At 43.2% G+C, this 13,201-nt stretch overlaps 1 protein-coding gene across 6 annotated transcripts in view; it reads left to right on the forward strand.

Moving 5' to 3' along the window:
* Positions 1–12,798, forward strand: part of LOC119172189 (uncharacterized) — a 108,661-nt gene extending 95,863 nt beyond the window's left edge. For 4 of the 6 annotated variants that reach the window (XM_037423216.2, XM_075893277.1, XM_075893276.1 and 1 more), the window contains 4 exons: positions 2,453–2,592; positions 5,478–5,569; positions 7,007–7,151; positions 9,517–12,798. In XM_037423216.2, coding sequence (XP_037279113.2) covers positions 2,453–2,592; positions 5,478–5,569; positions 7,007–7,151; positions 9,517–9,559 — 420 coding nt within the window. In that variant the 3' untranslated portion in view covers positions 9,560–12,798. The remainder of the gene's footprint in view (positions 1–2,452; positions 2,593–5,477; positions 5,570–7,006; positions 7,152–9,516) is intronic. The other 2 variants (XM_075893275.1, XM_075893274.1) reach the window with 2 other exon arrangements.
* The last annotated feature ends 403 nt before the right edge of the window (positions 12,799–13,201 follow it).

Consider the following 13,201-nt stretch of genomic DNA (forward strand, 5'->3'; position numbering starts at 1 on the left):
CAGTTAATGGTTCAATCATTGTATCCGAAGTTTCAGGTTACGGTCGTAACCATGATTGTACCCCTACAGCTTCAGTTGCCTTGTGCTGCTGAGTAAACGAACATCATAATTTCAAAAGTAATAAAAAAAAAGGTATTGGTTGCACAGACATAAATTGGGCTGCGAGTGCGAAGTCCTTTCTTCCTAGGACTTCCCCTGAACTGCGGTTCCTAGAATGCCGTACCCAAACTAGGGTGGCTTACCCTAGCACCCAAACCTGCTGACGGATCGGTCAATGCATAGCACGGACTTCTTTCTGCATCGAGGGCATGCGAGAGCCTGCCGCGCCAACTGTTCTCTCCCGTTTTCTGCATTCGCGTCGTAATGCACACCTGCTTGATTTTGAAAGTTCATGCTTCACTTTTTAGTCTGTCGCATTTTTATTGTTAACTTGCGATGGGCTGTAACAATTATGTATGCAGTGAAATTAAATTCATTATTATAAGGTTTGCCAAAGTAAACTGGAGCGATGCCGCCGCCAAGCTTTTCAGTGTGGAGTTCTTCAGTGTGTAACGTTCACCACGGGAGAAAGCAGAAGAGTGCACGCTTACTAGTGCAGGTAAACCTTCTTTTAATGAACCTCCATATAGTGAAGTTTTTCTATTTTCAGCCATTACTCCATAGAAGCAAAGTAACAGCAGGAGACAACCTTGATATAACGAATTTTCACCTCAGACAACCTAGGAATTTCACCCCGAATTTCGGAACTTTGGTACCAGCATGCATTTTCCGCCGACGTAGCGCGAAACGTTGGCGGCTTGCTCGTGGCCCCAACAACTTCCAGGTGAAATAAAACACTCACTATAGCATGCAAATGTGCGCGAGGCGGGCAGGCGGGCCTGCACCCCATCAGTCGGCATTGCCGTCATTCTTGCCGCCACGGGTGCATGCGCAGATGCGCTCTCCCCCTCCGAACCAAATAAATTTAAAAAACTTACGCTGGCAGTGCCATGCTTATAGTTAGTGTCACATACTCTATGGGGCCGGGCTAAATATAAGGGGTGCTTTACCGAATATTTCACGGTATCCGTGTCGTTCGCTCTTCATTTTCAACGCTGTGCGCGCGTGCATGGTTTCACTGCGCGCGCATAGTGTGGTCCTCAACCAAGTTCAGCTGTGGGGGTTTTTTTATTGTCATTATTATTTTAATGTGGACAGCCGTGTCATCCCTACCAAGGGTATGTCAGATTAGGCACTGATGGAAACTCTCCGAGACCGAGGTGACAACTATGCGTCTTTGGAGGTCGACTCATCACGCGTTTCCGTTTGCGGTTCGAGTTCCAAGGACTGTAGCCTTCGCAATTAGCCAATTAGCTCTGGCAACAACACAACGACGCATTGAATGCAATGCAATGAATGCGAGAGCAATAAATGGTAATGGTATAAGAAGTAAGGCTGGCAGCCAACCCTTCTGGATCTGATGTCGCAGAAATTCTACAATGCACTGGTTTAAGCAGTTAGGGCCGCTCCAGGAAGAAGTGCTTTTTCCCTTGAAATCGTGGCGCAAACAGAAACACGTGACGAGTCAACCTTTGAAGATTCGTGCTTGTCACCGTGGTATTGGAGGGTTTCCATCTGTGCCTAATCTGAAATCCCGTCAGCAGTGACGACACGATTGTCTGCATTAAAAAAAAAAGGAAAAAATAATGTGTGCACAGAGTGAAACTAAGAGCGAACGACATGGATACTGCGGAAAACTATTAGGTAAAGCTCCCTTGCTATCCAGTGCAGCCCCACATATGTAATGCTAACTAAAAACGTGGCATTGCCAACTCAAAAGCAGTTCTTTTTTTTTTTTTTTTTAAAGGGGGAGCTTATACCCGCATGCCCCTGCGGCGGCAAGAATGGCGGCAACGCCAACTCGTGGGGCGCAGGCCCGCCTGCCCGCCTCGCGCACACCGGTGCGCAATATGAGCGCACGCTCTTGCCTAACAGTCGTCGGGGCCACGAGTACGGCGGGGCAACCGTAAATGTGCTAAAATGACATTATCTGGGGCGAAATGCCTAGGTTGTCTGTGGGGAAAATTCGTGATATCAAGGTTATTTTCCACCATTACTTTGTTACATAGAGGTTGCAAATACATGTGCTTCGATGGAGTACGGTGGGGAATAAAAAACCTTTGTTATATCAAGGAATTCCTTATATGGAGGTTCGTTATGAGCAGGTTTAGCCTTGCTTGTAATGCGAACGAGCAAAATGTAAATCAGCCACAACCTTTCTCATTACTTACGGAGCAACACGATTGTGTGCAAGCCCCGCACTGGTAGCCTTGGCTCCACTTCCAAAACAGGTTGCCTCCGAAAATAGCTCTATTCATTCTAATATTTCTCATAGTTGTTCCTTACCAATGAGCATTTTTTGTTGTGTGTGTTTTGCTGTAAATAAGGTTCTGTGTAAATTGCATTGGGCAAGACATTAATTATGCAGACGGTGTCATTGACCTACGAGTTTGGAGCCATCGACGCACAGCTGTGTGCTGGAGGGCAAGTTGGCACACTATCTGTCATCCGGGTGCTGTTTGGCTTTGAAGCACTTCGGCAAGCAGCCAAAAGGCAAGTCTTTTATTTATAATTCCCAAGACATCTTTAGCATAGTTTCTGGGTTAAAAAATGCTGTAGCAACAGCCTGATTGCCTAACGAGAAACAGTTGGCGCACAAAGAAAGTAGACCAGTGCACTTTCTTCAAGACCAGCATGTTGGCTTTGATTATATGCTGGTATATTATCATTGGTTAGTGTTTGCCAGTGTTATGATGGCTAAATCATGGTACGTGTCAGATAATAATGGCTAAGTGGTGGCTCTCGTCACGACGCCCTTGATCATTTTACTGAGGGTTAGTCAGGGGCAAGCTTCATGCAAGTAATCTGAAAAATTGAAAATTTTTCAAAAGATATACGAGACGTTCTATAAATCAAATCATAATTTATATCTCATGTGGTTACAGTTCACCGGTGCACTTCGATTTCTGTCCGGCAATCGAATCTTACTCTGGGAATGCTGTCCTGAACATTTACTGATGCAGATGGCACTGTTCAACACCTGATCAATCAAATGGGGCCGGGTTCATGCGTATAATGTACAAGTGAGCTCATTCCTTTAAAAGGACACTCACCAGGTTTGACAAGTTTGAGCTGGCGAGTGCAATGCATACATGTAGCGTTCGCGATCACGTCTGCCAAAATTTGTAGCACTTGGCGTCGCGGAAATGGGTCGAAATTTCAAGTTGAACGTCGCTTTCCTTTCCTTTCTCGAGCAAGTGCCTGGAGAATGAGAGCAGGACGTACACGTAGGAATCGCCCTATGTTGACGGTGGTGCTGTGGCATTGGTCATCTACGTAGAGAAATGTGCTCCGATGTGGCCAATAGTAGCATGTGACATGGTGAAATTTATTTCATGGGAAATGTGTAGATTGTGTAATTTGTTGCATGAATAAAACTTGATAAAATAATGAAACACAAAAAGGGAATAGCCCGTCTTGTTTATTTTCAATTAATTTTTTTTTTGCCGTGAGTTGCAACGAGATGCGGGGCTAATATGCCTGTGTTTCACATGCGCTCATGTCCCCGCAGTTAGCGCATGGAGCAGACGTCAGCCCTGGAAAAGAAATTAGTGGTCCTACGCGTTCGAGCACTCTATATTTTCATCTATTCTGGTGGGTTAAACCAGCGTCTCCAAACGAGTGCGCACCGAGGCAATCCATCCCAGAGAAACAAGCACTAGACTGAAAAACAGCACTGGTCAACAAAACAACTTCGCTCGAGTCCTCGTGGGTTGGGCTTGCTCGTAAATGTCATGCACACGTGATGTTTGTTAGGATACTGGAGAGGATAGGGAAGAGAGTGGGCTTGTAAAGGCTACGTGGGGCGAGTGGCAAAGGTTTCTAGCTCGATTCCTTGCATAATGCTTTCGCCTCGGCATAATGTTCATCAGACACACAACTACTGCCATAGTCTAACTAAAGTTTGTTATGGGGCCTGGTGAGTGGTCCTTCAATGGCCAATGCTGGCGATCTTTGACCATGTCATAGTAATGGTGTTTTTATGTTCCTGAGACACTCTTGTCACAAGCCCATTAGCTGGAATGCTTTGGAAATTCAAAAAAGTCGCAGCTTTGCTGCAAAGGCACAGCAATGAAAGCGACAGCAACAAGTTGTAAAGTCACACGCAGAATGGCAAGCAGATCTAAACGTGCCTCGCATTTCTCATGCACCAAACTTACTCACAGGTACAGATGAACGCGAATAAGCGTCTTAGTTGTTACTTTGCTGTGTCTGAAAAGCACACCCTTTTAGCAAACAGAGACTGTGCAACGATTGCAGTGACATTCGTGCACCCGGTAACTACAACAGAATCGTTCTGGTAAAGGCCCAAGGCCAGCCAAAATGTACAATTGTCCTCATTGCGAAATAAGCGCATGCGTGAGCGTCCACCCTGCCCCCTCCCTGTGGGGCAAAGTACACATGGGAGACAAGAGCATTTGCCGCCTCATCGTGACGCTGTGGCGACGCGCGCTCATTGCACCATCTTTGCTGGTAATGCTGAAAGTGCGATTGTTTCCCCGAGATGCCGTTACCAGCGGTAAGTGGTAGATATAAATAGCTTGCCGTTAGAACTTTGAAGGAGTTGCTCCTTCATGGCTCAGTGGCTAACGTCTAGCACTCACAATTCAGAGGTCCTGCGTTTGATTCCACAAGCCGGAATCTTTTTCTGGATAATTTTTCTTTCTTGCATTTTCATATAAATAGACACGTATTATACAGTGAGTGATGGCGATGCCGACGCCGGCGGCAAAATCCAGCTGAGAGTGTTCATATAATTGTTATTGCACTAAGGCGCAATACTGAAACCGAAACGCAACTGAGCGTCAGGTCTACGTATGACGTACTATTTGGTAAAAATTGGAAGGCGTATACTGGTCCTGCTGGCGTGGGGTGTGAAAACTGAAAGAAGACCAGTGAGGCACCAGCCAAAGGCTACAGGGAAAGGAAGTAAGTTTTTTTTTATGCCAAGCACCGTTGCCATCCCCTTGTGGCCAGCACAATAAATGCTGCAGCAGTCACAGTAGCAATGCCATCAGCTGCGTCACTTTCGTTGGCATGCCAAACATGACGTCACAAAGACAATGTTATCAGTAATTATGGCAAGCCAAGTAAGCGTTTCAAGGCAATCTTTATGATTTATTTGCAAACAATCAGTACACCTCTCAAGCCTGTAATTTGGCATGAATTATGGAAATGGAAAAGTGTAAAGGAACGTACCCAGCGAATTTAATTGAGATTTATTGATCTCGAAAAATCGCTGGAGTTTACCTTTAACTGTTATTGCTATAGATTAGGAATAGCAGTACAAATGCAAGATGGCATGTGTGTCTTTGTGTGTAAATAGTTTTTAAAAGTCTAGTTAAGAATCGAGTTGAAACATGAACTTGGCATTGTAGGGCATTTTCCAAGCCTTCAGGAGGCAAACTACAGCCATCGGAAATGATGTTGCCCTTCCTCGGGTCTTTTGAGAATGAGGGCGAAGTAGAGGGTAAGTACTCTACATCTTGAATCATAGTTAACATTAACATCGCTCTTCGTTGCTGAGAAACTTGTCTGGCCTCTCTGTAAATTTTTTTCTTCTTTTATGGTAATTTTTACTGAAACTGTGTCTGACTAGGTCTTGCTGCATAGGAATCAAAATCTAGGCGAGTTCATGCATGTGCAAGGAACGCCATTGTATATTTATTGCAGTCAAACTAAGTACGCATGACATCAAAATGGAAATGAAAACATGCTAAATAAATATATTCTACACGGAAATTAAATTTAAATGCATATATTGGTTTTAGAAAACTTGCAATCGAGTTTATGCCTTCTGATTAATTGACATGGTGTTCATTTGATGGTTCATTTAATATTGCATGACCAACGCTTAATTACTGAATGTTGAGTTGTGCCATTTTAACGCTTCATCTTGCTGTCAATGTTGTCGTATGGGATCATTGTTATGGCGATGGGGCAGCCAAAGCATACACTAAGCCTAAACACGTGTCCAATTTTCTTTTGCTTCGTAGAAGACATTTTCGTTAGAACATTGTTAGGCTGTGAGCAAACAAATGCTTATTCACTTGGCTGTTGCCTGTATTGTCCTGGGTCTTGCGTATTCAGTTTTATAGCAGGCAGTAGGGTACTATTTATATTTAAGCATGGCCAACCGAAAATTCGTCTACTTATCTACTGGTAATAATTCATTATCTTTGTTCATTAAATCGGCTTCAGCTTTAACATCAAGGTGGTGCTTTCAGTAAAATGTCTGATTTGGCCTGACAGTCAGACTGAACTGCACGTTGTTCCTGACAGTTTATGTACTTGAGTAAGAAAAACTTCTGGACTTGGAATGAAAAACCCATACGGTGACTATTTTAAATGGAATTTCTCGTGCCTATAGCCCACCTTGGGGGAAAAGACTGCGTCGTGTTATACCTCAATGAGTATTATTAAAAAAAAAACTTGTGGTTGTGCACCAGCCATCACCATGCACACATTAAGACAATGCATATAAAGAAACCGGCCATATTGGCTTGCCTGTTCTTTGCATTGAGGGCTGATTAGTAGTTATGGCGCTCAGCTGCTGACCCGAAAGTTGGGTCTTCGATCCTGGCAGGTGAAATGCTAGAGCCCGTGTGCTGTGCCATTTGAGTCCACCTATATGGTATGCCTCATAACCAGTTTTGGCTCATAAGATCTCTGAAATTATTATTGCTGTTACTGCTTACCACCAGCAAGATTACGAGCCCCTGTGCGCTTAGTCGTTATGATCATTGTCATCTCAGCACGGAGCATGCACAGCCTTGCTGCATGTGCTCCAACCTTTAGTCATTCTTGTCTGTCATGCATTCTCGAGCCACTTAATCTCAGCATGAACACCGTTAATTTAATGAGCTCACAATCATTCTATGTCTTTTTTTTTGCTTGCTAACACCAGAGTTGACTGTATCCGGAAGCGTGGTGGAGCAGGTCTTTATGAAAACAGTCTCCCAGGCAGTCGTCGCGGTCATCGCCAGCAGTGGTGCCGCAGAAGCACTGATACAGTCATCTACTGCGGCATCGCTCGCACCTCTCGAGGACCTGTGAGTTGCTTTTTCCTACCAAAAGGCTCCTTATACTCATGACTTTCTGTTTACAGTCGATCTCAGATATATCAAACGATCTTGAAAAGTGTTTTGAGGCCTGTGCTGCTTTGATTTAAGCTTTTAATATACATATTCTTTATTTCGAGTTGTCAAGATTTCAAACTATCTTGCAATACTCTTCGAGTTGGATATATCTAGAACGCATAGTCTGTGAAAGAAGTACTTTAGCATTGCAGCAGTGCATTGCATCAGAGACTGCCCGGTTCATTTTCGCAAGAAACAGCTAAAATGTCACAATATACTGCTATGTAGAGTGTAACATTGTTACAACATATCTGCTTGCAACAGACATTCTGAAACTGCAAATTAACATTGCTACGCCGACATTCCTATTTGTTCCACTTATTGTGCTTCATTTACTACACATTCTGGCGTAACAGACATTAGGATATAATTGACAAAAATGTGAGGCTAGCAAGATGGTCAGGACATCTTTACAACGTACTTTCCAATAACAGAAATCCCAAATTCAATAACTTCCATCTTCAAACATCGCTTTGCATACTTTCAGGACGAGAACGGTCCACCACGAATAGTGGCCACCAATATCCGATCTATTAATGATCAGTTCTGTCTAGCGATGGTAAAGAAAAATCAGCACTCAGTGTCAATTGCCTGCCAATTGTGTTTTTTTTTTTTTTTTGTTGCGGGCTTTGTCATTATTAGCTCCAGCTAATCGCGAAGTCTATGGACTAGCGAACGCGCAGCGGGTCGAGAGGTGCAAGACGGCAAAGCACTTGACGAGTCGACCTCCGAAGATCTGTCGTCCAGCGGGGTCACGGACGGACAGCTTTGACCTCCGAAGATCTGTAGATCTGTCGTCCAGCGGGGTCATGGACAGCTTCCACCAGCGCTAACCTGACACCTCCTCCATAGCAACAAAGCGATTCTTCGCATCAAAAAAAAATATTGCAAAGCTGAACGTCATCAGGGGGCCACACGGTGCGCTCATTTAGTCAACGCATGCTCGAATGCCATCGAAAACAGAGAGCTGACGACATGGATACCACACAATACTGTTTGGAGAAGGGCTCTGCGGTGCGAACTCGAAGCATGATAGCGTGGAGGAAAATTTTTATTAGCATCATCTGTTGTCAGTTTAACAAAGTGCGGTTCATAGACTTCGGCAGCAACCGAAAGGTGTTGCTGCCTATGCAAAAGCAGTAGTTGTTTTTTGTTTTAATGGAGGGACGAGGGCACATTCGGGCATGTGCGGCGGCAAGAACTGCAGCAAAACCAGGTCAAGTAGGCTCGAGAGATGCTGGCCAGTCTCGCATACACCTGCGTGCACTAACAAGCGATTGCTCTTGCCTTGCTGTTGCCGGGGCTTCGTGTTTCGTCGTTGGCAAGGCAACCGTAGAAGTTGCATGGTTGATCAAAAATGACAATATTTGTGACGTAGGTCCTAGATTGCTGGCGGTGATAATTCATTACTTATATATCAAGAGTGTCTCCCACTGGAACTTTGTTACATATGGCGAATTCCACTGATTGATCCGGAGCGGCCGCCGAAGTTCTGGAGCGAGCACTCAAACTGTGCCAAGCCAGATCTGCGAGTGGAACATGTGAATGCCCTGTGTGAGGTCACTCCGGAAGTTGTTTATGCATACGTCACAAAACCGGTACTGGAAGCTTTTTCGAAGTAAGCAATAATCTTCGGCCTTATACACTGTTGGCCAGGAAACGTTTCCTTACAAACCATTTCATATAGCACGTATGCCTCATCGTCCTCACTGCTGCTGCTGCTAGCAGAACTAGTCCTCTCGCTGTCGCTCAAAGCGAGACGGCTATCAGCAGTAGCACATCCAGCGGAGTCAAACGAAACTATTTTAACAATGTGGACAAGTGGACAGGGTGTCTAGACACAGCCTAAAAAAAAATGCTGTAAACAACCTAGCTGACCGGCTCTACCGGAAATGACTGCAACGCATTCTCGGAGCTCTGGTGAAATCCGTCTCTTCAATATGGATCACGCAGAACACTCCGTCGCGGAGTGGGTTGCTCCAAATCTGCCAGTGGAAAACGCAACTTTGCTCTGAATCTACCAGTAGAATGCAGATTCTCGGCTGCAAATCAAAAAAACTTGCTCCCGCTTTAACATTGGAATTCACCAATAGAGGTTGCAATTGTATGTGCTTTTATGAAGTAACAAAGGGGAATAAAATTAGTTGGTAATATCTGGGAATTCATTGTGTAGAGGTTTGTTATAGGTAGGTTTATCTTTATAATCTAATTGCAGTACTGATTACGCTGTGCATGTAAGTGGTCCTTTCAGCACATGATAATATGTTGTTTCTTGCAGGACCTTCTTGAACAGACCCAGCCTGTCTGAACTTGCAGAGTAAAGCATTTCGCTGGTGCCCTGTGCAGGCCTGTGCAGGCCTGTGCCTTGCAATCTGAATTGGCCTTGTTAACAAAAATATGTTCATACTCATTCAGCCAATTGACAACCAATTAAACCAAATATGGTTCTCTGGTGCTTTTCTTCAATACTTCAATGGTCGTTGTAAAGAGTGTGTATGTATGTAGCAAATGTAAGGTTCGAATTTTTGTACCCGGTAAACGTAAATACCTGTTTAGTTGTTGTGTAGGTAAGAAAGCAATTGGCAACAAGTGAAAGTTGGATCACATGTAGTATTTAAGAAATAAACGTAAATAAAAAATCAGAGTTTTGATTAACCATATAACGCTAGTGGTTGTTCAAATGCTGAGCACCATTCCTAACTGCTTGCTGCTGTAAAATTGGAATGCAAGCATAAATATGAGAATATTTTACATTTAGTATCTTCGGTTGTCTTAGCGTCTTTGGCTATCGCACAACTGTATCACAGGTTGTAAGTTTAGAATGTTTTGATTTTAGAATGATCATGATTTTAATCAAGTGAGGTGATGTTGTGGGCATTCTCTTGCACACTCAAAGAACAAAAGAAAAAGAAACCTGCTTACAAAAGTACGTCTTACTGTGTCTTGGGATACTAATATTTATATTCTCAAAACTTAGTTCAGCAATAAGTGCTGGGAGTTCCCAATTCCAACTGCCTCGTTTTAGTGACAGCCACTGTATGGAGAGGAGGTACTCAAAGGCTGACAGTGTTAAAGGAAAAAGTATAGTGTATGTGAGCTTGGATTCTACTTTTATGTTCATTATTTTTAATGTTATTGACAATATCCTTAAAAACCTTGTGCAAGGGTGCTACTTAGGGGCGGATACAATTATTGACACAGCTGTAGTTTGAAACTGCCAATGTTGCATGCATTGCTCCTGGCACGGTCAAGGTGTCCACAAAGGAGCGAAGTGGGGCTAGGAAATGCAAAGTGAGCGTGATTGCACTATCGTGTTCTCTTCTTGAAGCTTAAATATCTTTAAAGTTTTTTTTCAGCGGTATGTAGAAGAACAATATCTCAATATTTGTTTATATTTTGTTAGCGGTATGAGCAGTTCTCTGTGGGTGTGCCCTGTAATTAATGGTGACTATTTAAAAAAAGATTTTGGGAAATCAAGCATGGGTTTTTTTGTTATCACTGTCCCTGGATTTTTAAAGGAATGCTGACATAATTTTTCAGCATCGTGAAAGGGACAATTTTGTTTTCTTGGCATAGGGCGGCAAAACTTCGCTCATGGGATAAGTTTTGAGCTTTGGACTCACTGGGACTCAGACCTGCGAAACTTTTTATGAGCCAGACTCACTCGTACTCACACTCACAGAAATTTTCTTCTGCTGGACTCACTCGGACTCAAACTCACCAAAACATTACTCACCCGTGCTCACTCAGACTCATGGCTCGATCTCAGTCTGAGCGATTCCGAGTGAGTTGACTCGTGAGTTCGTCAGCCTAGAATTGGCTTATTAAGCCAGGGTGACAATGCTTTTTAACACCTATATCTCGCGTAATCGCTGTTCTTCTTGGTGCCGATTAGCATAGTAGCTTCAAAAACGAGTTCCAAGTGCTTCCAAACCAGTAACGCCATTTTTCTTGCAAAAGATAACAGCGTAAGTTGTAATAATCAAGAAATTTTCTGGAAGAGTTGCTGGAGGGAGGTCAAGGCACCCCTCTACGTAATTCACGCCTCTAATTAACAAATACTGAAACGCCATATGAACAACACACTGCTTTGGAGTACCTGTGAGTAGATGCAGGTATAAATGTAAATCCAGGTGAGGCTTACAGTAATGCTGAAGATGACTAGATACAACCTAAGTCGGCAAAAGAACTTGGAATTCACTCAGTCTCACTTGAGAAATATAATTTGCGCTTTGGACTCGCTCGGACTCAGACTTGCAAAAATTTTCTGGAGCCAGACTCACTCAGATGTACACTCAGGAAAATTTTCAACTGGACTCACTCGGACGCAGACTTGCGAAAACATTATTCACTCAGAGTGTCGGCTCGATCGGAATCTGAGCCTGAGTGAGGGGCCTCGGGAGTGAGTTTGCAGACCTATGCAAGGAATTGTGCACTGTTAATGCTCTGCACACGCCGGAGTTGGGCAAACATGTGTAACTTATTCTACTTCGATAATGAAATTTGCACCGCCTAGCATATGTGCAGCCAGCCCTACTGCAATGGACATTATCACGAGTCAACACAGTTCTATGGTATTGCAAACTATGCGGCCTGCATGCAGCCTAAAATCATAAAAATAGTTGTTTACGTGCACCGTATGTGACTAGAAGCAGATGACAGAGCTGCTGCTAGTATGTTGCGAATTTCCATTTCCCCGTAATGTCAGACTGTGTCATCAAGGCGTTGTGAAATGATCTCTTCATATCGAAACGGAAAATGTCGTCTCAGGATAGGGGTATTAAAAACATAATGCATTCTTAGACACCATGTTAATCTTTTCAGGGTTCTCAACACCTGTGTTTTTATTTTGAACAATCTGAAAATATTTGAATTCCGTCTCAGTTCTCTTTTATTGGCTACTTGCCATTGTTTTAGTGGATGTCATGTTTCTCTGTAATGTAGTTGTTGCTTGAAGCAAACCAGTTCATGTATAGGCGTTTTTATGTATTAACAACATACATTTGCTCTGTTTATGTATGTGCATTTCTACCTGCTCTCAATGCGCACAATCTTATTTACCTGTACTTCCATTCCACTTTCTCGTGCAAATGTATGCATTTTGGGTGCTTGGTTAATTACTTTTCTTGTGTTCTCTTCTATCTTGCGTTTTCCTTCTACACAAATCTTGCTGTATATAGTGTAAAGCTAGTTTTACGTGTCTTTTCAAACATGTGGTGTATTTATGTAACCTTCCTGAATGCACAGCAATTATGCTGCTAAGTTCATAACTTCAGTACGACTGCACAATGAGAGAGACATGGACAAGAGCGAAGAAACACCCAGCGTGAACTTTCAACCAAATTTATGTCTTGTTCATGTCTTTTTTGATGGTCAGTCATATGGAAGCTATATTACTAACTTGCCCAAAATATTGATAGAAATAAAGGCTGTTAAGGTCACAGTATAAATGTATTTTTTTATCTTTTTTAAGAACTGGGTGCACTTTGTTTTATATACTGTATATAGTTTTTTTATAAATGAGAAGTTTTTGTAATAAAATTTGGTGAGCCTTCTTGCATGTTTCTTTGATCCTTATTAACAAAACAACTGTGCTAGTGACCCAGAGGTCGTGGGTTCAATTCCAGTCATGGCAGTCTCATTTCGATGGGTGCGGAATGCTGGAGGCTCGTGTATTGTACAATATTTGCACGCATTGGAGGACGGCTGATTGGTAAATGTTTCAGAGTCTTCCAATGCAGCGTGCCTAAGCATCGTATCTATATGCTTTCGCCACATGAAACCCCAGGTAGTATTATGAAGAAAACGAGGAAAATAGAAAGGCTGTTAATCCAAGTCATGTCATGTGCCATGGTCACCGATGCACATATTATTCTCAGTACGAACCGCAGACATGTGAAAAAATACCTTCAACAGAGAGTCCACCTTTCCAGCTAAGCAAATAGGGCAGGTGAGTAGAAGTA

This window comes from Rhipicephalus microplus, chromosome 4 (assembly GCF_043290135.1).
Source record: "Rhipicephalus microplus isolate Deutch F79 chromosome 4, USDA_Rmic, whole genome shotgun sequence".
In the NCBI taxonomy this organism is placed as follows: domain Eukaryota; kingdom Metazoa; phylum Arthropoda; class Arachnida; order Ixodida; family Ixodidae; genus Rhipicephalus; species Rhipicephalus microplus.